This window comes from Physeter macrocephalus, chromosome 21 (genome assembly GCF_002837175.3).
Source record: "Physeter macrocephalus isolate SW-GA chromosome 21, ASM283717v5, whole genome shotgun sequence".
NCBI classification, from domain to species: Eukaryota; Metazoa; Chordata; class Mammalia; order Artiodactyla; family Physeteridae; genus Physeter; species Physeter macrocephalus.
In genome coordinates, this window is record NC_041234.1 from 17,360,496 (window position 1) to 17,387,432 (window position 26,937).

General features: G+C 39.2%; 1 protein-coding gene across 1 annotated transcript in view; it reads right to left on the reverse strand.

Moving 5' to 3' along the window:
- The window catches only part of DMD (dystrophin), a 2,398,628-nt gene extending 2,374,940 nt beyond the window's left edge, over positions 1-23,688 (reverse strand). Inside the window, exons 1-2 of the mRNA XM_055081922.1 lie at positions 23,584-23,688; positions 22,970-23,038 (exon numbers count right to left, since the gene is read on the reverse strand). Of these exons, the coding sequence (XP_054937897.1) occupies positions 22,970-22,997 (28 nt within the window). The 5' untranslated portion in view covers positions 22,998-23,038; positions 23,584-23,688. The remainder of the gene's footprint in view (positions 1-22,969; positions 23,039-23,583) is intronic.
- Between the last annotated feature and the right edge of the window lie 3,249 nt (positions 23,689-26,937).

Consider the following 26,937-nt stretch of genomic DNA (forward strand, 5'->3'; position numbering starts at 1 on the left):
ATGGCTACAAAAGAATTCACAACCAAAAATGTCTGGAAATATAAATACTGGAAATACAAAAAGAGATCATGACATGTATACTCCCAGTAACATGACATCGTGCACATGGTCAATGTGAATAAAAAATGTTAGATGAAGATGACAAATGAATTGTCATTATCATGTGAGTTATACCAAATTCTACGAAAATTATATGAGTTTAATGAAGCTAGGAGAAATACATAAACATTATATATGTCATATATTGCATATACTGCCCAAGTACTCTTTAATGTGTCCTAACATCTGCACCTCCATGCCTCTCTTTATTTCTCGCATGGTGAAAGAATAACTGTGCCCTTACCAGAAAGACAGTCATGAATATAAACTTATTTTGGTGAAAGATGATAAGTTCAGTTTTAGCTAGAGTTTCATGAACTACTTGGGAAACCTAGAAGAAACAACCACTAGGAAACATGAGGATGGAGTTGTAAAGGATGTCAGAGATTTCAACTAGTTTACAGAGAAAAGTGGAATAAATCACTGTGTAAAAGTGGAAAGTAAAAGAAGAAGAATTCACAGGCCACAGCACTTGGTTGAAAAGATGTAAGACTCAACACCAGGTTGAGAGTAAAAGCTCCTGGAGATCATTTTGAATATTGATTCCATAACTCGTGACCTTGATTCTATAATTCTTGTTATCAAATGTACCTGAATTCGCCTCATGTGATTCGGTGGCAAAACATAATTTCCAAGTAGCTTCTGATGGACATGGCACAATACAGTCTGGCTGTTTAGAAAACACTCCTTGATAAAAAAGCAGTGATCAGGAGGAAATCATGCAAAAGAGGTCGTGTCCTGACTGAACAGTTACAGGGTAACATTTACTGTCATCTTTCTCGTTCTAGAACTGAATTATTGTTGCACACAAAAAACCAAACCTCAGTTTGGCAATTAAAGTTCTATGTATACCAGCAGTTCACAGCTAACAGTCTAATGAGCAGAATATCAGTACTTAAAATGTGCAAGTCACAAATAAGACAGGGATACATCATTTAAGAATCAGTGATCCCGGGACTTCCCTGGTGGCACAGTGGTTAAGAATCCACCTGCCAATGCAGGGGACATGGGTTCGAGCCCTGGTCCGGGAAGATCCCACATGCCACGGAGCATGTGTGCCACAACTACTGAGCCCGCGTGCCACAACTACTGAAGCCGCGTGCCTAGAGCCCATACTCCGCAACAAGAGAAGCCTCCACAATGAGAAGCCTGTGCACCGCAACGAAGAGTAGCCCCTGCTCACCGCAACTAGAGAAAGCTCGCATGCAGCAACGAAGACCTGATGCAGCCAAAAATTTAAATAAGAATTAGTGATCCTGAAATGAAAACCAAGGATCTTTAGTTGTATGTGTAGACTTTTTTTTCATCGCGAAAGATTTAATATCACTTAAAGGAATAAGGTTGAAGGTAAGGTTCATATGGGAAACCGAGAGCAGCTCTGCATAAACAAGAATACTGGAGAACACGGTGGGAAGAGAAATATGATAACTTGTGGACAAAAGACTTGTCTGGATTGTGAGGAGGAAGGGGTACTTAAAGGGACATTCTTCCAACTAGTCACTCATTTATTTATTCAACATATATTTATTGAATATATCTCAAGTGCCAGAGACTGTTTTAGCACTGTGGTTATCGCAGTGAATAAAAATTTCATACTCCCGAGAAGCTTGCATTTGGGGGCAGAGAGTCATATTACAAATAAAAGTGTGAGAGGCAAGGAGAGAGAGCTATGTTAGAGAGGTCCCGGAAAGCCTGTGTGGGGAGTGATCTGAATGAAATGAGAAAGAAAGTCATACACAAATCTGTGGAGGGAGAAAAGTGATCTTCTCAGACCAAAAAAAAAAAAAAAAAATTCTGTGCAAAAGCCCTGAGGTAGGCATATGATTTGTATAGTCAGCCAAGAAACGTCAAGAAGGCCAATGAACTTGGAGGAGAATGAGTCAAGGGGAAAATGGTGGGAGATGAGGTAGAACAGGAAGTCAAAGACCAGATAAGGTAAGCCTCACAGGTCAAGGTTAAGAATTTGCATTCTGTTTTAAGACTGACAAGAAGCCATTAGACAGGCATAATCTGATGCATGTTTTAAAGGAATCTCTCTGGCTGCTGTGTGGATAACAGACTGAAGAGGGGTAAAACTAGGAGCAATAAAACTAGTTAGGAGGCTGGCTACTGCAGTTGCCCAAATGAGAGTGATGGAGGGTTGGACTAGGATGAGACAATGAACGAGACATCTAAGAAGAATGGTTCTCAAACTGTAGTCCTTGTAGCAATACCAGGTAACTGCTTACAAATGCAACATCTCCAGTCCTGCACCACCTAGTAACTCAAGAGGCTCTGGGAGTGAGACCCATCAATCCCTGTGCTAATACACCCTGCAGGTGCATTGGATTGGATGCAAGTTTGAACATTACTGCTTTAGAAGCAAAGGCTCACGTAGTTCTGTTATGGGTTCTGAATAATTTCAGCACTTAGGTGTCTCTAAGTAAATTAAATTATAAATACTAGTGAAATGTAAAAAAAAAAAAAATAGTTCTACCTTAGAAGCCAGGAATTTGTTTATTCAATGAAAACATCTGGAGCAATATGAAATGGTTAAAAAAATTCAAATATGGGATGTGTCAACCCAAGTATACATTGTCCTTAGTACCGAAAGACTGAATTTCTTGCTTTAAATTCAGGCCACATTCTGATTCATTTCTAATACAGTATCAAGCTACTTAGTACAAGTTTTAATTTCAATTGCCAACACTCTTTCAAGAAACAAAAATATAGCTAAATTTAATTACCTCATTATCAGTGATAAACAATTACTTTGCAGATTTTTAGACAAGCCATGTCTGCAATGTTTTTAAGACACTTGCTTTTACTGGTGATGGGCATCTACGTTAACAAAAACTGAAAACCCCAAAACAACATGACTTGTATATAATGAATGGGTGCCACAGTCTACAATGTAAAATTGAGAAGTGCCTAAAAACCTGAATATTTTGAGTTGCTGTTTTGGGCTGAAAGCATAATTACTCATAACAGAGACGTGAAAGCAAGAAGATTCTAGAAAGCTAACTACCAAAAAGAAATCCATTGGGGAAAGCCTCTCTGACTTGATGGTCTGCATTTCCACTTGTGATTATATTTAAAATATATTTCAGAAAATCACTTTGCTGGAAGCAGAAATTTGAAGGAACAGAATTAAAAATGATTAACCTTGAAACAAAACATTTAAAACATACACACATACATATGCATTTGTGTATCTATATATCTCTATATATCCATGAAAAATGACTATAGATATATGTGAGAAAGAAATTCTCCAACTTTCAAGCCTAGTTCACTAGGAACATTTTTAAACTGAATAAATAAAACATACCACATAGTGACTAAAGACCATTCTAAAATTCATCAAATCATATTGAGAATTGAGGCCAAATGTTTTAGATGTCCACCGAAGATAGAATAAAATGGAACTAACATACAGGCATGTATTTAAAACCATGAGGCATTCAAGATAACCAAATGGTGACTTTCATAAAAACTGCAGTGAATATTCTAAACAAGAATGTCTGACTACATAGCGTGTTCAGAGCTGAGGACACATGCCAAAGGGCTTAAGCTGTTAGGGCAGTTTTGCTCCAGAGTTATATCACACAAAATATAATAATGCTATAAGTTCTGGATATTCAATGTACAGCATGGTAAGTATAGTTAATAATACGGTTATTGTATACCTGAAATTTGCTAACACAGTTGATCTTAAGTATTCTCATCACACAAAAGCTTTGTGACACACACAAAAAAAAGCTTTGTGACTTTGTGAGGTGATAGGTATGCTAATTAGCTTGTGTGTGGTAATCATTTCACAATGTATATGTATATATCAAAACATCAAGTTGAATACCTTTAATATAGGTAATTTTTATTTGTCAATTAAACCTCAATAAAGCTGGAAAAAAATAAATACCTCTACCACCTAAAAAAATATAATACTCCTCACTGAAGCTCAACACATTGGGATTAAATTACAACCCCAATGGATAGGGGACACTATTGTCATGCACCCCACTAACTTTACACTCAGGATACTGGCAACCCCACAGGACAAGAAGTTCACAGGAACAGCAGGGCTAATTTTGCATTATATCTGTCTGGCAGAAGATAGTGTTCAAAAGGTAGGATGGACTCTCTTGATCACTCTGGTAATGCATATTCACAGTACACCCAGAAGACAGGGCAACAGTCTCAATGGCATAGAAGTTTCTGTTCACACATATAATTTATTAATTTTTAAAAAAAATTTATACAATTTTTAGAGATTATTTTCCATTTAGTTATTACAAAATTATTGGCTATATTCCCCATGTTGTCCAATACATCCTTAAGCCTACCTTATATCCAATAGTTTGTACTGTCCGCTCTCCCACCCCTATAATGCCCCTCCCCCTTCCCCACTGGTAACCACTAGTTTGTTCTCTATATCTGTGAGTCTGCTTTCTTCTTTTTTTCTTTTTTTTTTTGCGGTACGCGGGCCTCTCACTGCTGTGGCCTCTTCCGCTCTCCCGCTGCAGAGCACAGGCTCCGGACGCACAGGCTCAGCGGCCATGGTTCACGGGCACAACCGCTCCGTGGCATGTGGGATCCTCCCGGACTGGGGCACAAACCCGCGTCCCCTGCATTGGCAGGCAGGCTCTCAACCACTGCGCCACCAGGGAAGCTCTGCTTTTTTCTTATATTCACTAGTTTGTTCTATTTTTTAGAGTCCACATATAAGTGATATCATAAAGTATTTATCATCTTTTTCTCTCTGACTTACTTCACTTAGCATAATGCCCTCCAAGTCCACTCATGCTGCTGCAAATGGCAAAATCTTACTCTTTTTTTATGGCTGAATAGTATTCCATTGTATATATGTACCATATTGTCTTTATCCATTCACCTGTTGATGGACAATTAGGTTGTTTCCATGTCTTGGTAACTGTAAATAATGCTGCTATGAACACTGGGGTGTATGTATCTTTTTGAATTAGTGTTTTCGTTTTTTTCAGATACATGTCCAGGAGTGGAATTGATGGGTCATAGGGTAGTTCTACTTTTATTTTTTTGAGAAACCTCCATACTGTTTTCCACAGTGGCTGCAACAATTTACATTCCCACCAACAGGGTACGAGGGTTCCCTTTTCTCCACATCCTTGCCAACATTTGTTATTTGTAGACTTTTTGGCGACAGCCATTCTCACAGCTGTGAGGTGACATCCCATTGTGGTTTTGAGCTGCATTTTCCTGATAATTAGTGACACTGAGCATCTTTTCATGTCCCTATTGGCCAAGTGCATTTCTTTTTGGAAAAATGTCTACTCAGTTCTTCTGCTCATTTTTTAAATCAGGTTCTTTTTTTTTTATGTCAAGTTGTATGAGTTGTTTATATATGTTGGATTGTTTAAAATTAATTTTTATTGGAATATAGTTGCTTTACAATGTTGTGTTAGCTTCTACTGCACAGCAAAATGAATCAGCCATATACATATACATATACCCCTTCCCTTTTGGATTTCCCTCCCATTTAGGACACCACAGTGCATTAAGTAGAGTTCCCTGCGCTAGGCAGTATGTTCCCATCAGTTGTCTATTTTATACATAGTGTCAGTAGTGTATATGTGTTTGTCATATCATTTGCAAATATTTTCTCCCATTCACATACATATAATTTAATTTTCACAACAAAGAACTAGAAGTCAGACAAACACAACAGCTACATGAATTCCATAGTTTGACCTTCCTTTTCGGTATTATTGTCTATTACTTCCTTTCACTGCTACTGTTCACCAACTCTCATTTACTCTTTTATGAGTCTCCTATATAATTCATCTGCAAACATGGTCGCAAGACATCTTCTCAATGCACAGGAGGGTCCAGAGTACAAGTAAAAGAGCTGACATAAGAAGTTATGTCAGCTGCTGTTGGTCTGCGACCAACAGCAAATTACCATCAAAATGAGGACCATCCCCATAGCATGTCCACTTATGATATTGTTTTCCAGCAGAAAAAAAAAGCTGGAGAACCGCTAGGACTCAAATGGTCTACCACCTTCAATTTCTCAAAGAAGTGCCATACTTCATCGTGATTTTAGATTGCTCTTCTGAAAGAACTTTGAAAATTCTCTACAATATACCAGATTAAATATAAACAGTCTGCTCTGGAATTTCACATCTTACATTAACTTTAGCTTATTTCAACATTTTATATGGGGGGATATATTCATATGGATATTTATACCTCATTCTCTACTCAAACTTTATTGATCACCATTCACTGAACATATTCAGAGCTCTGAACTTACTCTGTCTCTCCATTCATGCTTCTCATGCAATTAATAATGGCATTATGAATATGTTTTGTGCAAAGCCTTGTGTTCAATATTTAAAGGAATTTAAAGGGAAGGAAATAACATTAAATAACAGCTAAGGATCACATGGGAGTGATATTATAAAGACACTGTTTAAAAAGGATTAACTTATTTATTTTAGAGATAAGGAAATTTAGATTCAAACAGGTTACGTGCCAATATGTCATTAAGTTACTGGTCCATGGTCATACATTTACAAAGTATTAGAACCAAGATTTGATATTAGGTCTGAGACTGAAGCCTCTGGATTCTTCCTCTTCTCCACACTGCTTATCTTATTCATTTAAAATAGTATGTGGTTATATACTTCAAAGCCTCAAGAGCAACAACTATCCCTATGGCTTTTGGTCTACCTATCCACCTAGCATGATACCTAGCACATAATATAGATGCAACTATTTTCTGTAATTTAGCTGAAGATAAATCTGCTTAAGGAATTTAGTATCTTGTAAAGTACAACTAGTAGGTGAACGACAACAATAAAAAAGAGCGCATGTTAAATGTCAAGAGAAATGCGAAGAGTCCGGTAAAGGAAGAGAGAGGAAGTTTGAGATTAACTCTGACTTAGGGAATAGGTCACACAGATACAGGGTGCTGTTCATAGCCCATTCAGATGGCCTTTTACGAGCTCCATGCATCCATACCCCAGCTCCTACACATGCTGCTGCTGAAGGCTCCCTTCTGCAACATTCTTAGGATTCTTCTTGGGCAATGGAGGAGGAGAGCTATAAGTGCCAGGGTGTTTTACACGCCCCACCTTCCTGGGAGGCCCCTAGCTAATGAGTGAATGACGCGAGAGGATGAAAGTCCAGTTCCTTTACTTCAAGAAGAAATTCTCAAGTATAAATTGCATCCATCCAGTTCCTCATGGCATCAGGCCGAGTCTGGGACTTTCCCTGAAGGCATACGCTTTTTTGGTTTCTTCTCCATCTTCATTGCCCAGGTTTGTTACTGAAGGTAGAGAGAATAGTGAGTGTAGAAATATACACATTATTTTTGATAAGAAAGCAGAGGGCTAATGTGGGGGTTTCCTAGTTTGTAGTGGTAAACAAGCTCAGAGAGAAGGGTAACGAGATGGTATTTCGATCCTGAGGCAGCTTTATGAGGCAATGAGGTCTTCGCTTAGTAGATAAAAAGAAGCTATTGAAGGTCCCCATCCACCGCCCATGAATAAAGTGAACAGTTCTCTGTATTTGTGCCTCTCTGCTTTTTGTTCAGCAACATTCTGATTGTCCTTCAAGACAGTTTGCCACGTTTCTGTATGATACTTGATATTTCTCTTGATTCCACAAACCTTCAGGCGTTTTCCTTTCTCTACTCAGTCATTTATGTGCACTCTTTCCATATAGGAAAGGCAACAAATGTTTGCCTTTTTTTATAATGCCTTTTATTCTTCTGCCCTTTCTCATTGTAGACATAATTTTCCTCACTGCAGAGTCAATTTCCGATGACTGTATCCCTGAAACTTTTGCCACTGCCTCCTCCATAGAGCACTCAGTAATTGCTGAATTGGATTGAAAACTGAAGATGAAGCCGTAGATTTGATCACACATCACTCTTTTCCCCCTCAGCACAGCCTCTGACAGAAGTGGGAGAGCAGGTGCTCAGAAATCATTCAGTCTCTCCATATTCTCAAAACCATGTAGGCATCTATTTGGATATCCTACCGAATGGTGAGGTTATTCAGTCAATGGTTATCTGAATACCCTTTAAAATCTACAATACTCTGAAGGCATGGGGAGGGGAGAAGCAGGAAAATAGGAGAGGATATTTCACTATTCTTTTCACTGTTACAGAAATAAGCTAACTGGGCTTCTTCTCTAATTAAAACACTGATTAAAAAATAAGAGTAAAATAAATCAAATCTGACTAGTTTTTAATTATTCTGTACTATGATAGAAATGGTCTTGTTATTTGCAAAGTCTCCAAAAACTGGTCAGTAAATTATTAGGTGATAAATTGTGAGCAAAATCCCATGTAATTGCATTTAGATAATAAGTTGACTCAATGTTGAAGTGACTTCTTAGGGGTGTCGGTAGCACACTTTTCTTAAATCATGCCACTGAAAGACTATATTCTACCATGTTTCTTTTGCATAGGAAAAAGTTGGTCATCATCACCTTGGTAGTGACTATTACAAGAAACATGTACCAGTTTAAAATAACATTTTAAATAGATTTAATACTTTTAATCTTTTTTCTCTTTTCTTGATTATTCTTCTGCCCTGCTGTTATTTTTATTCTAGGAAATTTAAATGTCATCTATAAAATTTTAATAGGACACATTTTAGAAACAAGTGTATCCACCTCAATAGCAAGACATATAATATATGAATTTGAAATCATTAGGATTTTTGCGCTGGTGACAAAGTTCAATGAGATATATTATGTTGATGATTGGCCCTAATGGCTCTTATTATTTTCTTTTTATATACTTTCATGTTAAAATTTCGCTGAAAAATTATTTTAGTCTTGGCATAAATATCTTCTTCATGAAGCTTTCTCTGCAAGAGATGAATAGTGTGATCAAACAGTCCATGTGCTCTCTTACCTATCCCAGCTTTTCTGCAGTTATGATGCCATCATGTGACTAGCCCTGTCCAAGGGACTGTGAACAGTTGTGATATTTGTCATTTCCAGGCTTAGACTACTAAGAGCTGGTGAACCTCTTTCATTCCTCTTTCCTGTGAAGAGTTTTGGAAATAAATACAATAGTTGTGTAACTAGGACATGGAGGAGCACCACCCGAAATATAATCAGATAAATAACAATGGATTGTAGTAACTTACTGAGTTTCAAGGCTTTGTATGTTTTGATAGTTAGCATTACTTATCTTAAATAACACCCATTCCCTGACAACTTTATTTAGAAAGGACATCCTCACTTTTCAGTTCACCCTATCCCCCCCTTTCTGGTTGACTTTCTCTGTACTTAACACCATCTAACATACAATACTATAAATATCACTTACTTATTTCATTTTAAATAAACCTTAATTGGATCAAAAGCTCCATAAAGTGCATTTTCATTTCAATTTAATGTACTGAGGTGTCTCTAGTGACTTGAAGTGCACCTGGAACACAGTAGACACTTCACAGTTATGCCACTTGAAGTTACATAATTTCTCAAGCCTCAGTTATGCCTCTTACCCTACAGTTATGAAGATAAAATGAGAACATATATAAAACTTCAAGTGTCACACTTAGTATACATTTAATAAAATTAAATTCCAATCCCTATCAAAATTCCAGTGGTATTTTTCACAGAAATAGGAAAAAAAAAATCTCAAATTTCATATGAAACAATAAAAGACCTCAAATAGCCAAAGCAATCCTGACAAAGAATGAAGCTGGAAGCATCACACTTCCTGATTTTAAACTATATTACAAAGCTACAGTAATCAAAAAAGCATGGTACTTTCATAAAAACAGACACATAGACCAACAGAACAGAATCAAGATCCCAGAAACAAATCCATGCATAAACAGTCAACTAATATCTGATAAGGGAGACAATAAAACTCAGTGAGGAAAGGATATTCTTCAGTAAAAGGTTCTGGGAAATCTATATACATGGAAAAGAATAAAACTGAACCCCTATCTTACACCATTCACAAAAATTAACTCAAAATGGATAAAAAACTTAAAGGTAAGAACAGAAACCATAAAACTCCAGAAGAAAATGTAGGGGAAAAACCTCCTTCCCAATGGCGTTGGCAATTATGTTTTAGATATGACATTAAGAGCACAAGCAACAAAAGCAAAAAATCAGTAAGCAGGACTACATTAAACTAAAAAGCTTCTGCACAGTAAACAAACAAACAAAAAAAGTCAACAAAATGAAAAAGCAACCTACAAAATGAGAGAAAACATTTGCAAACCATATGTCTATTAAATAGTTAATATCCAAAATATATAAGGAAGCTATACAACTCAATAGCAAAAAAGAATAATATTAATACAATTTAAAAAGAGGGAAAGGACCTTAGTAGACATTTTTCCAAAGAAGATATTTAAATCGCCAACAGGGACGTGAAAAAGTGCTCAACATTAATAATAATCAGGAAAATGTAATCAGGGAATGTAAACTGGTGCAGCCACAATAGAAAACAGTATGGAGGTTCCCCAAAACACTAAAAATAGAACTACCTCATGACCCAGTAACTCCACTTCTGGGTATATATTCAAAGGAAATAAATCACTATCTTGAAGAGGTATCTGCACCCCCATTGTTCCCTGCAGCATTATTCACAACAATCAAGACATGGAAACAGCAAAAGCACCCATCAAGAGATGAATGGAAAAAGAAAATTTGATTATACATAAATATTATTCAGCCGTAAAAAAGAAGGAAATTCTGCCACTTGTGACAAACCTTAGGGCATTACTAAGTGAAATAAGTCAGACAGAGAAAAAATACTGTATGATCTCACTTATGTGTGGAATCTACAAACACTGAACTCATAGAAACAGAGTAGAGAATGGTGGTTGTTAGATGTGTGGGTGGGTGGGTGACTGGGGACAAAGGAAGAAAGCTGTCCAAGTGTACAAAGTTCCAGTTATTAGATGAACAAGCTATGGGAAAGTAATATACAGCATAGTGACCATAGTTAACAATATCTTACGGTATATTCAAAAGGTGTTAAGACAGTACATCTTTTGTGTGTGTGTGTGTGTGTGTGTGTGTGTGTGTGGTACGTGGGCCTCTCATTGCCGTGGCCTCTCCCGTTGCGGAGCACAGGCTCTGGACGCACAGGCCCAGCGGCCATGGCTCACGGGCCCAGCCGCTCCGCGGAACACGGGATCCCCCTGGACCGGGGCACGAACCCGCGTCCCCTGCATCGGCAGGCGGACTCCCAACCACTGCACCACCAGGGAAACCCAAGACAGTAGATCTTAAAATTTCTCACCACACACACACACAATGTAACTACGTGAGGTGATGGATGTGCTAACCTTATTGTGGTAATCATTTCACAATATATACAAATATCAGATCATTACATTGTATACCTAAAACATACACAATATATGTGTCAATTATATCTCAATAAAGCTGGGGGGAAAAAACATATGAATTCCCCCTTTAAGGAAACCTCATCACCTAGCTGTGGAGTAAGTTTTACCATGAATTTTCTCAAGATTATCTGTGAAGAAATTTTGATCTCTATACCATGACAACTGAAATCTGTCTTATAAATAGCACTCACTGCTTTCTATTTGTAGCACTGTCATTTACAACTTATCAAGATACACACATATGTATGCACATACAAATATAAATATACACATATGGGCTTCCCTGGTGGCGCAGTGGTTGCGCGTCCGCCTGCCGATGCAGGGGAACCGGGTTCGCGCCCCGGTATGGGAGGATCCCGCATGCCGCGGAGCGGCTGGGCCCGTGAGCCATGGCCGCTGAGCCTGCGCGTCCGGAGCCTGTGCTCCGAGACGGGAGAGGCCACAACAGAGGAAGGCCCGCATACCACAAAAAAAAATAAAAAAAAAAATATACACATATATGCGTATATGCATGTATACACATAAATGGGATATAAATACATACTACATATTTATAAATATATGAAAGATATATGTAAAAATATACTTACAAATATTTAAAATATATGAGAGGAGAAAAAAAAACCCTCATGTTTTCTAGGTTTCATCTAATGAGCCTGGGGTTTCAATCCCCAATGGTGTCGAACAAAGAAATGTAAATTTTTGTTGAATAAATATTTGCCTTCCTCTTTTTAGGATAAAGGTGATGCAGGGGATAGGTAAAGAAAAAACAGATATTGTGACAAGTATTGCTCAGAGGCCAACTTATATACACTAAAGTTATTTCTGCTCATTTGGAATATGAAATGCAAGCAGCAATTTGCCACTTTTTAGCAGATGTCACTGCCTATCAAAATATTTTTCTTGAAGAGTGACTCAACCTAAAAAGAAAATCAAAGTAATTCAACATTATCTGCAGTGACAACAAAAACCAATTCCTTTATGCTAAAACATTCTCTGAGAATATTTTTCCACCTCACAAAGTTTCTTCCAGACTACACACTAATAATGATAATATCTTTTAACAAAAAATTAGCTCATAATAAGGAAAAAACGCCAACAAACTAAAATAAAGTTATTAAGCAGCACGCTGCTTTAAGAGGTTCTGAACTTCCAGAACAGAAATAAACTTTCTAAATTTGCTCAAAGAGAAAACAAGTATACAGATATATAATTATGTTTTATTTTTGAATTTTTACATATTTAACAAATTTGAAGACAGAACACTCTACATAAAACAAAAATAACCCAAACATTTGTGAGTCATACATTTTATTTTCCAAAATGTCTCAAAATTCACATTGGTATTTACAGTTTATTTCAGGAGAGAAGAAGTTAATTCTTCACTTAATCACAGATGAAGGAGGTGGGAATACAAAACAACAGGAATAAATGAAGAATATCTGAGAAGAGACTGTTTGATGGACTTTCAGTAAAGATGTATATGTGGAAAGGAACATATCTTAACCAACAAGCAATCACTTCCCTAGAAAATGACCACAGAAAAAAATAGCTGAGGATCGGGCTTCCTGGGTGGCACAGTGGTTAAGGATCCGCCTGCCAATGCAGGGGACACAGGTTCCAGCCCTGGTCCGGGAGGATCCCACATGCCATGGAACAACTAAGCCTGTGTGCCACAACTACTAAGGCTGCACTCTACAGCCAGCACTCCGCATCAAGGGAGGCCACCGCAATGAGAAGCCAGTGCATCACAGCAAAGAGTAGCCCCCGCTTGCCTGAACTAGAGAAAAGCCCGGGTGCAGCAACAGAGACACAATGCAGCCAAAAATAAAAAAATAAATTAATTTTTAAAAAAATAGCTGAGGATCCGATTCGAGACCTAAATATGTAAATAGTATTTCTCAAGGTTAACTACATCTTCCAGTAATGATTTTGTGTCCTCACTGTTACTCGCAATAAAAGTCAAAGAGAAAGAGATTTTACTATTTTTTTACTTATGGAACTCCAAATAACAACTTTTCCTAAACCATTCTTCTACTATGAAGAGGAGGCAAATTGAAAACCCAAAAGCCCATATAAAACTGACTTTTATAAACTGAGATATAATTGACATATAAAATTATATTAGTTTCAAGTATACAACATAATGCTTTGATGTTTGTATAACATATCATTGATTTTTATAAGGCTATTGTCTTATTCTGTTTTACCTGCCAAGTGTTTTCAAAGGCAATGTTAACACCAGAAATCAAGTACCCAGCCAGCCTAAACATTCATGTGCCCTAGATTTTCTGTAAAGGAACTGTACTGCCCAATTCCTGACTTAGACACTATTCCCTCCCTTCTTATAGATGCTAAAATCAAAAACATAAAATACCAAAACTCACAGATAAACTTTAGTACTCCTAAGAAAAACAGAGCTGGGCAACAAATACTTAAAGTAAAACCATGTAAACCCTTATCTTTCGTGTGTGCTTTAAAAATTAAAGCACAGGGTTATCCTCTAGAACTGCCCTGCCTTACAAGGGGGACCTTCAAGATGGCGGAAGAGTAAGACATGGAGATCACCTTCCTCCCCACAAATATATCAAAAATTCATCTACGTGTGGAACAACTCCTACAGAACAAATACTGAACGCTGGCAGAAGACCTCAGACTTCCCCAAAGGCAAGAAACTCCCCACGTACCTGGGTAGGGCAAGAGAAAATACAAAAAACAGAGAAAAAAGAACAGGGACAGGACATACGCCTCGGGGAGAGAGCTGTGAAGGAGGAAAAGTTTTCATGCACTAGGAAGCCCCTTCACAGGCGGAGACTGTGGATGGGTGGGGCGAAAGCTTCAGAGCCACGGAGGAGAGCGCAGCCACAGGGGCGCAGAGGGCAAAGCGGAGAGATTCCCGCACAGAGGATCAGTGCCGACCAGCACTCACCAGCCCGAGAGGCTCGTCTGCTCACCCGCTGGGGCGGGCGGGGGCTGGGAGCTGAGGCTCGGGCTTCGGTCGGATCCCAGGACTGGCAGCGAGAACACAGCCTGGAGGGGTTAGTGCATCACAGCTAGCTGGGAGGGAGACCGGGAGAAAGTCTGGACCTGCCTAAGAGGCAAGAGACCATTGTTTTGGGGTGCATGAGGAGAGGGGATTCAGAGCACCTCCTAAATGAGCTCCGGAGACAGGTGCGAGCTGCGGCTGTCAGGTTGGACCCCAGAGACGGGCATGAAATGCTAACGCTGCTGCTGTAGCCACCAAGAAGCCTGTGTGCAAGCACAGGTCACTATCTGCACTGCCCCCCACCTCCCCCCTGGAGCCTATGCAGCATGCCACTGCCAGGGCCCCATGATTCGGGGACAAGTTCCCAGGGAGAACACATGGTGCGCCTCAGGCTGCTGCAAAGTCACGTTGCCCTCTGCGGCTGCAGGCTTCCCCCGCTTTCCAAATATAACTACCATACCCCTCCCGCCCCCCATCCTGAGTGATCCAGAGCCCCCTAATCAGCTTCTGCATTAACCAGGTCCTATCTGGGCGGAAAAAGATGCCTGAGGGCAACCTACATGCAGAAGTGGAGCCAAAACCAAAGCTGAACCCCAGGAGCTGTGCAAACAAAGAAGAGAAAGAGAAATTTCTCAGTGCAGCCTCAGGAGCAGCAGATTAAATCCCCACAATCAACTGATAAACCCTGCATCTGAAGAATACCTGAATAGAGAACAAATCATCCCAAAATTGAGGCAGTGGACTTTGGGAGCAACTGTAGACTTCGAGTTTGCTGTCTACGACTGACTTGTCTCTGATTTGATGTTTATCTTAGGATAGTTTTTAGCACTTGTTATCATTGGTGGATTTGTTTATTGGTTTGCTTGCTCTCTTTTTCTTTCCTTTTTTCCCTTTTTTAAATTAAAAAAATTTTGTTTATTTTAATAAATTTTTAAATTTATAATTATTATATTTTTTTCTTTCTCTTTTTCTCCATTTTCTTCTGAGCTGTGTGGCTGACAGAGTCTTGGTGCTCCAGCCTGGTGTCAGGCCTGAGCCTCTGAGGTGGGAGAGCTGACTTCAGGACACTAAACCATGAGAGAGCTCCCGGGCCCAATGTAATGTCAACTGGCGAGAGCTCTCACAGAGTTCTCCCTCTCAACGGTAAGACCCAGTTCCACCCAATGACCAGCCAGCTCCAGTGCTGAATGCCCCATGCCAAACAACTAGCAAGACAAGATCACAACCACACCCATTAGCAGAGAGGGTGCCTAAAATCATAGTAAGTTCACAGACACCCCAAAACACACCACCGGACACAGCCCTGCCCACCACAAACACAAGATCTGGCTGCACCCACCAGAACACAGGCACCAGTCCCCTCGATCAGAAAGCTTACACAAGCCACTGAACCAACCTCACTCACTGGGGACAGACACCAAAAACAATGGGAACTACGAACCTGCAGCCTGTGAAAAGGAGACCCCAAAACATGGTAATTTAAGCAAAATGAGAAGACAGAGAAACACACAGCAGATGAAGGAGCAAGGTAAAAACCCACCAAACCAAACAAATGAAGAGGAAATAGGCAGTCTACCTGAAAAAGAATTCAGAGTAATGATAGTATAGATGATCCAAAATCTTGGAAATAGAATGGAGAAAATACAAGATACGTTTAACAAGGGCCTCGAAGAACGAAAAAGCAAAGAAACAGTGATGAACAACACCATAAATGAAAGTAAAAATTCTCTACAAGGAATCAATAGCAGAATAACTGAGGCAGAAGGACGCATAAGGGACCTGGAAGATAAAATAGTGGAAATAACTACCACAGAGCAGAATGAAGAAAAAAGAATGAAAAGAATTGAGGACAATCCAGAGACCTCTAGGACAACATTAAACACACCAACATTCGAATTATAGGGGTCTGAAGAGAAGAAGAGAAAAAGAAAGGATCTGAGAAAATATCTGAAAAGATTATAGTTAACTTACAGAAAAACTTCCCTTTAAGTTACAGGGAAGTTATAGAAAACTTTCCTAACATGGGAAAGGAAACAGTGAATAAAGTACGGAAAGCACAGAGAGTCCCATACAGGATAAATCCAAGGAGAAACACGCCAAGACACATATTAATCAATCTATCAAAAATTATATACAAAGAAAAAATATTAAAAGCAGCAAGGAAAAGCAACAAATAACATACAAGGGAATCCCCATAAGTTTAACAGCTGATCTTTCAGCAGAAACTCTGCAAGCCACAAGGGAGTGGCAGGACATATTTAAAGTGATGAAAGGGAAAAACCTACAACCAAGATTACTCTACACAGCAAGGATCTCATTCAGATTCGATGGAGAAATTAAAACCTTTACAGACGAGCAAAAGTTAAGAGAATTCAGCACCACCAAACCAGCTTTACAACAAATGCTAAAGGAATTTCTCTAGGCAGGAAACACAAGAGAAGAAAAAGACCTACAATAACAAACCAAAACAATTAAGAAAAGGGTAACAGAAACATACATATAGATAATTACCTTAAATATAAATGGTTAAATGCTCCAACCAAAAGACGTAGACTGGTTGAATGGATACAAAAACAAAACCCGTATATATGCTGTCTACAAGAGACCCACTTCAGACTTAGGGACACATACAGACTGAATGTGAGGGGATGGAAAAAGGTATTGCATGCAAATGGAAATCAAAAGAAAGCTGGAGTAGCAATTCTCATATCAGACAAAATACACTTTAAAATAAAAACTATGACAAGAGACAAAGAAGGACACTGCATAATGATCAAGGGATCAATCCAAGAAGAAGATATAACAATCGTAAATATTTATGCACCCAACATAGGATCACCTCAATACATAAAGCAAATGCTAACAGCCATAAAAGGGGAAATCGACAGTAACACAATCATAGAAAGGGACTTTAACACCCCACCTTCACCAATGGACAGATCATCCAAAATGAAAATAAATAAGGAAACACCGCTTTAAATGATACATTAAACAAGATGGACTTAACTGATATTTATAGGACACTCCATCCAAAAACAACAGAATACACTTTCTTCTGAAGTGCTCATGGAACATTCTCCGGGATAGATCATATCTTGGGTCACAAATCAAGCCTTGGGAAATTTAAGAAAATTGAAATCATATCAAGTATCTTTTCTGACCACAACGCTATGAGACTAGATATCAATTAATTAGAGAAGGAAGAAAAAAAACCCCAAAATTAGCAGAAGGAAAGAAATCATAAAGATCAGATCAGGAATAAATGAAAAAGAAATGAAGGAAACAATAGCAAAGAGCAAGAAAACTAAAAGCTGGTTTTTTGAGCAGAGAAGCAAAATTGATAAACCATTAGCCAGACTCATCAAGAAAAAAAGGGAGAAGACTCAAATCAATAGTATTAGAAATGAAAAAGGAGAAGTAACAACTGACACTGCAGAAATACAAAGGATCATGAGAGACTACTACAGGCAATTCTATGCCAATAAAATGGGCAACCTGGAAGAAATGGACACATTCTTAGAAAGGTATAACCTTCCAAGATTGAACCAGGAAGAAATAGAAAACATGAACAGACCAATCACAAGTAATTAAATTGAAACTCTGATTTAAAATCTTCCAACAAATAAAAGTCCAGGACCAGATGGCTTTACAGATGAATTCTATCAAATATTTAGAGAAGAGATAAGACCCATCCTTCACAAATTCTTCCATAAAAATTGCAGAGGGAGGAACACTCCCAAACTCATTCCATGAAGCCACCATCACACTGATACCAAAACAAGACAAAGATACTACAAAAAAAAGAAAATTACACACCAATATCACTGATGAACATAGATGCAAAATTCCTTAACAAAATACTAGCAAACAGAATCCAAAATATACACCATAATCAAGTGGGATTTATCCCAGGGATGCAAGGATTCTTCAATATATGCAAATCAAGCAATGTGATATACCATATGAACAAATTCAAGAATAAAAACCATATGATCATCTCGATAGATGCAGAAAAAGCTTTTCACAATATTCAACACCCGTTTATGACAAAAACTCTCCAGAAAGTGGGCAAAGAGAGAACCTACCTCAACATAATAAAGGCCATATACAACAAACCCACAGCAAACATCATTCTCAATGGTGAAAAACTGAAAGCATTTCCTCTAAGATGAGGAACAAGACAAGAATTTCCACCTCTCGCTACTATTATTCAACACAGTTTTCGAAGTCCTAGTCACGGAAATCAGAGAAGAAAAAGAAATAAAAGGAATGCTAATTGGAAAAGAAGAAGTAATACTGTCACTTTTTGCAGATGACATGATACTAAACATACAGAATCCTAAAGATGCCACCAGAAAACTACTAGAGCTAATCAATGAATCTGGTAGAGTAGAAGGATACAAAATTCATGCACAGAAATCTCTTTCATTCCTATACACTAATGTTGAAAAATCTGAAAGAGGAATTAAGGAAACACTCCCATTTACCATTGCAACAAAAAGAATAAAATACCTAGGAATAAACCTACCTCAGGAGACAAAAGACCTGTATGCAGAAAACTATAAGACACTGAAGAAAGAAATTAAAGATGATACAAACAGATGGAGAGATATAGCATGTTATTGGATTGGAAGAATCAACATTGTGAAAATAACTCTACTACCCTCAACATCTACAGATTCAATGCAATCTCTATCAAACTACCAATGGCATTTTTCACAGAACTAGAACAAAAAATCTCACAATTTGTATGGAAACACAAAAGACCCCAAATAGCGAAAGCAATCTTGAGAATGAAAAACGGAGCTGGAGGAATCAGGCTCCCTGACTTCAGACTATACTACAAAGCTACTGTAATCAAGACAGTACGGTACCGGTACAAAAACAGAAATATAGATCAATGGAACAGGAGAGAAAGCCCAGAGATAAACCGATGCACATATGGTCACCTTATGTTTGATAAAGGAGGCAAGAATATATAATGGAGAAAAGACAGTCTCTTCAATAAGTGATGCTGGGAAAACTGGACAGCTACTTGTAAAAGAATGAAATTAGAACACTCCCTAACACCATACACAAAAGTAAACTCAAAATGGATTAAAGACCTAAATGTAAGGCCAGAGACTGTAAAACTCTTAGAGGAAAACACAGGCATAATCCTCTATGACATAAATCACAGTAACATCCTCTTTGACTCATCTCCTAGAGAAATGGAAATAAAAGCAAAAATAAACAAACAGGACCTAAGGAAACTTAAAAGCTTTTGCACAGCAGAGCAAACCATGAACAGGATGAAAAGACAGCCCTCAGAATGGGAGAAAATATTTGCCAACGAAGCAACTGACAAAGAATTAATCTCCAAAATATACAGGCAGCTCATGCAGCTCAATATCAAAAAAGCAAACAACCCAATCCAAAAATGGGCGGAAGACCTAAATAGACATTTCTCCAAAGAAGATATCCAGATTGCCAACAAACACACGACAGGATGCTCAACATCATAATCATTAGAGAAATGCAAATCAAAACTACAGTGAAGTATCACCTCACACCAGTCAGAATGTAAAGATGCAGATGTAGAGAATGGATTTGAAAACACGGGGAGGGGGAAGGGTAAGCAGGGACAAAGTGAGAGAGTGGCATGGACATATATACACTACCAAATGTAAAATGGATAGCTAGTGGGAAGCAGCCACACAGCACAGGGAGATCAGCTCAGTGCTCTGTGACCACCTAGAGGGGTGGGATAGGGAGGGTGGGAGGGAGATGCAAGAGGGAGGAGATATGAGGATATATGTATATGTAGAGCTGATTCACTTTGTTGTACAGCAGAAAGTAACACAACATTGTAAAGCAATTATACTCTAATAAACATGTTAAAAAATATTACAAGAAAAAAAAAACTAAAGTACCTAAAGTCAGTTTGCTGAATAAAGAAAAAACAAATTTCATTGTACCCTTTGTAACATTTGCTTCAATGGTAAATTTATTCTTCCTTATCATATGCACTAAAGATGCCCAAGAGCTTTCTATCTTCATTTTGAGCATGATTATTCAAATTTAAAACTATTTCTTCTAAGTACATTTTTCTTGTTGTCAAATTGGCAGTTTTTACCCCAATTTCATCTCCCTCCTAGTTCTCAGACATGGAGTGGATCCACCCACTTCAGTTCTAGAAACACTCATAGGTTTATATTCATTAAAATAATTACATCAATAAACAGAATATTTCTGTTGGGGTCATAGGAGTAAGAAAAGAGGATGTCAAGGTCCATTGCTTTTTGAGACACACAAAATGACACGGCAACTATTTTTGATTGTGGTATTCAAAAGAAGTTGCTATTAAGGTAGACTCAGTTTGAAATTTATACAGTTAAAAATAGTACAAAGAAACAGATTTCAGGTGTTCTATGATTTGCACAATGGTAATTTCCCTTTGATGCATCTTTAATATATTGTACCATCACAACATATCTTAGTTAACTTGTTCAGGAAACATAAAGAGAACAAGAGAGGGGGAGAAGGAGGGGGAGGGAGGGAATGGGAGAGTGCAACGATGGAGAGAGAAATAGAGTGAGAAGGAGAGCACCCTGCATCATGCTGTTAAGCACACCTGCCCTCCATGACATGTGTCCATTTCCCCCAAAGGAACCAGGAGACAAGAACTGTAGCTTCTTTGGGGATATTAGCCTTCAACCATTGTCTTATCTAATGTGCTTCTATGAGTGTGAAACTCTTGCCATGCCATAATATGGGGTACTTCAAGGATTTTTAAGCATAATTTTATCTGTCCTAGTTTTCCACCATACTCTCTGACTTTAGAATCTAATTTCTGCTTAAGTATGGACTCGAGTGTACTTTCCACTCAAAGAATGCAATTAAGCATTTTAGCAATAGACATGTATGATTTCACTGTCTTCTGGTACTACAGTGTAGTGTCACAATTTTCTAATCAGTAAATCAGACAAAATTGGCCTCAAATAATTCTTCTGGGGATAGAATGAGATTAATACACCTTAAGGCCCTGGTGCAGTGCCCGATTCATAACAAGAAAACAAAAACTTGGAGTTAATATTATCTGCAAGTTTTACATTTCTTTTCCTATTGTCTAGAACAGCACTGTATTGCTACACAAGTAGAGGAAGTTTGCCTAATATAAAGGAACTCCCTCAGCAGGTTATATCTTTCATGTTCATTTGCCACAAACTTGTACAGAAGTGAGAATATTATTTCCCATAATATATTACCAGTTGTCATGATTCACATTTATTGAAGCTCTACTATGTTTTAGCCTTCACAGTAAGAGCTTTATGTGTCATTTGTTTAATCTTTACAGTAGCTGTGCAAATAACTTATTATTGCTATTTTCGAGATGAAGCAGAGATGCAGAGAGTTTCAGTAGTACTTCTAAGGTCAGAATTAAGTAGCAACTGAGGTATGTCCAATTTTAAAACCAGTGCTTTGTAGTTAGCTTACAGTAGTTGATTAAGGGACTGCCCTGGCGGCACAGTGGTTAAGAATCCACCTGCCAATGCAGGGGACACGGGTTCGAGCCCTGGTCCAGGGAGACCCCACATGCCGCGGAGCAACCAAGCCTGCATGCCACAGCTACTGAAGCCCACACGCCCAGAGCCCGTGCTCTGCAACAAGAGAAGCCACTGCAATGAGAAGTCCACGCACTGCAACGAAGAGTATCCCCTGCTCACCACAACTAGAGAAAGCCCGCGCACAGCAATGAAGACCCAACACAGCCAAAAAAAACAATTAAAAAAAAATAGTTGATTAAACACACAATAGCACAGGGAATAATCAAGTATCATCTGCGGGTACATGTCAGTGCCTCCTGGTATCCTCTATCCGTATTATTATTTGTAATATAAAATGCATTTGTTGTGTTGAAAATGGAATATGGCAGTGCTGCTGAAACATGGCTTCGTTGTATTTTTAAGATTGACTGATTTGTGATTTAATAGGTATTTCTCATGAAGAAAAAGAGCAGGCCATGCCATGTGGAAGGAAGGAAAGAAGGAAAGAGAGAGAGAAAGAGAGAGAGAGAAAGAGAGAGAGAGAGAGAGAGAGAGAGAGAGAGAGAGAAAGAGAGAGAGAGAGAAAGAAAGAAAGAAAGGAGAAACCCCTGTTAACAGATTCTTGTATCCACTGCAAAGAGCCTACATGCATTTGGTTCTTCCCCATTATCACTTCAACAAAAACTAATCAGAGTCAAAGAAATGAATATGAATGTCGTGTTGTAGCCAATAAATATTACATGGATTAAAATAATCATAAATTTCCATTTTCCTGGAAGTTACTGTAAATGGTGTGTTCCACTGAAACCAGAGATGCCTGATGCGGGAGGAAGTAGTGATTCCCCCATTACCTGCGCCTTTCCTCATTCCAGAACCACAGCACATACAACAGTCCCACTCAATTGAAGTTAGGGAAGACTGCATAATTTGCTCTGACCAACAAACTGCAGACAAAGTTTTCTGTTTATTATTCTCATTCTTGCCCTTCCTCTGATACTCACGGAAGTACATGTCAATCCTGAGATGCATCCTTGAACCTTCACCTGGAGGGTAGCTGCCTTCCACTGTTGCTAAAAGCCACAAAGACTTGATGTGAGGAAGGAAAAAAAATGTTGTCCTGAGGTACTAAAATTTGTTTGTAATTTTTACATAACTGATACACTTGACATAACAGGATGCCACATCAGCACAAAGAAATGTACTTCACTACGATGTAGGAAGTGAAAATTTTCAAGAAAGCACTGAGCAATGACAAAAACTGGCATGCATAATCATGTTTCCATACAGATACTCACTGATTACAGTTTGTTCACAAGTAATACTCTAAATTATGGTGAAAATATTGGGAATATATTAAATATGATATCTAACAATATTGTAACTATGTGAGTCATGGGTTTTCCTAGTTCCTCCACATCCTTAAAATATTTAATGTATTTTTGCAATTTTAAATTTGGTATAGCAAATTCTCTCTGGTTTGTTATAAAGATTAAAAATCAAGAGAGCTGGGGGGAGCTTCAAGATGGCGGAAGAGTAAGACATAGAGATCACCTTCCTCCCCACAAATACATCAGAAATACAACTACATGTGGTACAGCTCCTAAAGAACACCTACTTGAACGCTGGCAGAAGACCTCAGACCTCCCAAAAGGCAAGAAACTCCCGAAGTACCTGGGTAGGGTAAAAGAAAAAAGAATAAACAGAGACAAAAGAATAGGGACGGGACCTGCACCAGTGGGAGGGAGCTGTGAAGGAGGAAAGGTTTCCACACACTAGAAGCCCCTTCACGGGCGGAGACTGCGAGTGGTAGACGGGGGGAAGCTTCGGAGCCACGGAGGAGAGCGCAGCAACAGCGGTGCGCAGGACAAAGCGGAGAGATTCCCACACAGAGTATCGGTGCCGACCGGCACTCACCAGCCCGAGAGGCTTGTCTGCTCCCCCGCCGGGGCGGGCGGGGGCTGGGAGCTGAGGCTCGGGCTTCGGAGGTCGGATCGCAGGGAGAGGACTGGGGTTGGCTGCCTGAACACAGCCTGAAGGGGGCTAGCGCACCATGGCTAGCCGGGAGGGAGTCCGGGAAAAGTCTGGAGCTGCCGATGAGGCAAGAGACTTTTTCCCTCTTTGTTTCCTGGTGTGCGAGGGGAGGGGATTAAGAGCGCTGCTTAAAGGATCCCCAGAGACGTGCGCAAGCCGCGGCTATCAGCGTGCACCCCAGAGATGCGCATGGGACACTAAGGCTGCTGCTGCCGCCACCAAGAGGCCTGTGTGCGAGCACAGGTCACTCTCCACACCTCCCCTCCCGGGAGGCTGTGCAGCCCACCACTGCCAGGCTCCCGGGAACCAGGGACAACTTCCCCGGGAGAACACACGGTGCGCCTCAGGCTAGTGCAACGTCACACTGGCCTCTGCCGCCGCAGGCTCGCGCCGCATCCATACCCCTCCCTCCCCCCAGCCTGAGTGAGTCACAGCCACTGAATCAGCTGCTCCTTTAAGCCCGTCCTGTCTGAGCAAAGAACAGATGCCCTCAAGTGACCTACACGCAGAGGCGGGTCCAAATCCAAAGCTGAACCCCGGGAGCTGTGCGAACAAAGAAGAGACAGGGAAATCTCTCCCAGCAGCCTCAGGAGCAGTGGATTAAAGCTCCACAGTCAACTTGATGGACGCTGCATCTGTGGAATACCTGAATGGACAACGAATCATCCCAAATTGAGGAGGTGGACTTTGGGAGCAATGATATATATATATATTTTTCCCTTTTTCTTTTTTTGTGTGTATGTGTATGTTTCTGTGTGTGATTTTGTCTGTATAGCTTTGCTTTTACCATTAGTCCTAGGGTTCTGTCTGTCCGTTTTTATGTTTCTTTTTTTCAGTATAGTTCTTAGCACTTGTTATCATTGGTGGATTTGTTTTTTGGTTTGGTTGCTCTCTCTTTTTTTAATTTTATTACTTAAAATATTTTTTAATAATTACTTTTTATTTTAATAACTTTATTTTACTTTACCTTCTTCTTTCTTTCTTTCTTTTTTTTCCTCCCTTTTATTCTGAGCCATGTGGATGACAGGGTCTTGGTGCTCCATCCAGGCATCAGGGCTGTGCCTCTGAGGTGGGAGAGCCAAGTTCAGGACACTGGTCCACAAGAGGCCTCTGAGCTCCATGTAATATCAAAGAGTGAAAATCTCCCAGAGATCTCCATCTCAATGTCAAGACGCAGCTCCACTCAACAACCAGCAATCTCCAGTGCTGGACACCATATGCCAAACAACTAGCAAGACAGGAACACAACCCCACCCATTAGCAGAGAGGCTGCCTAAAATCATAGTAAGGCCACAGACACCCTAAAACACACCACCAGACATGGACCTGCCCACCAGAAAGACAAGATCCAGCCTCATCCACCAGAACACAGGCACTAGTCCCCTCAACCAGGAAGCATACACAACCCACTGAACCAACCTTAGCCACTGGGGGCAGAGAGCAAAACCAACAGGAACTACGAACCTGCAGCCTGCGAAAAGGAGACCCCAAACACAGTAAGATAAGCAAAATGAGAAGACAGAGAAACACACAGCAGATGGAGGAGCAAGGTAAAAATTCACCAGACCTAACAAATGAAGAGGAAATAGGCAGTCTACCTGAAAAAGGATTCAGAATAATGATACTAAAGATGATCCACAATCTTGGAAATAGAATGAAGAAAATAAAAGAAACGGTTAATAAGTACCTAGAAGAACTAAAGAGCGAGCAAACAAACAGTGATGAACAACACAATAAATGAAAGTAAAAATTCTCTACAAGGGATCAAGAGCAGAATAACTGAGTCAGAAGAACAGATAAATGACCTGGAAGATAAAATAGTGGAAATAACTACTGCAGAGCACAATAAAGAAAACAGAATGAAAAGAACTGAGGACAGACTCAGAGACCTCTGGGACAATATTAAACGTACCAACATTTGAATTATAGGGGTCCCAGAAGAAAAAGAGAAAAAGAAGAGGACTGAGAAAATATTTGAAGAGATTATAGTTGAAAATTCCCTAATATGGGAAAGGAAATAGATAAAAATTACAGGAAGCACAGAGAGTCCCATACAGGATAAATCCAAGGAGAAACATGCCAAGACACATAATAATCAAACTATCAAAAATTAAATACAAAGAGCAAATATTAAAAGCAGCAAGGGAAATGCAAAATAACATACAAGAGAATCCCCATAAGGTTAACAGCTGAACTTTCAGCAGAAACTCTGCTAGTCACAAGGGAGTGGCAGGACATATTTAAAATGATGAAGGGGAAAAACTTACAACCAAGATTACTCTACCCAGAAAGGATCTCATTCACATTTGATGGAGAAATTAAAACCTTTCCAGAAAAGCAAAAGCTAGGTGAATTCAGCACCACCAAACCAGCTTTATAACACATGCTAAAGGAACTCCTCTAGGCGGAAAACACAAGAGAAGGAAAAGACCTACAATAACAAACCCAAAACAATTAAGAAAATGGTAACAGGAACATACATATCGATAATTACCTTATATGTAAATGGATTAATCGCTCCAACCAAAAGACACAAACTGGCTGAATGGATACAAAAACAAGACCGCTACATATGCTGTCTACAAGAGACCCACTTCAGACCTAGGGACTCATACAGACTGGGGAAATTTAAGAAAATTGAAATCGTATCGAGTATCTTTTCCGACCACAACGCTATGAGACTCGATATCAATTACAGGAGAAAAATCTGTAAAATCTATAAACACATGGAGGCTAAACAATACACTACTTAATTACCAAGAGATCACTGAAGAAATCAAAGAGGAAATGAAAAACTACCTAGAAACAAATGACAATGAAAACACGATGACCCAAAACCTATGGGATGCAGCAAAAGCAGTTCTAAGAGGGAAGTTTATAGCAATACAATCCTACCTTAAGAAACAAGAAACATCTGAAATAAACAACCTAACCTTAC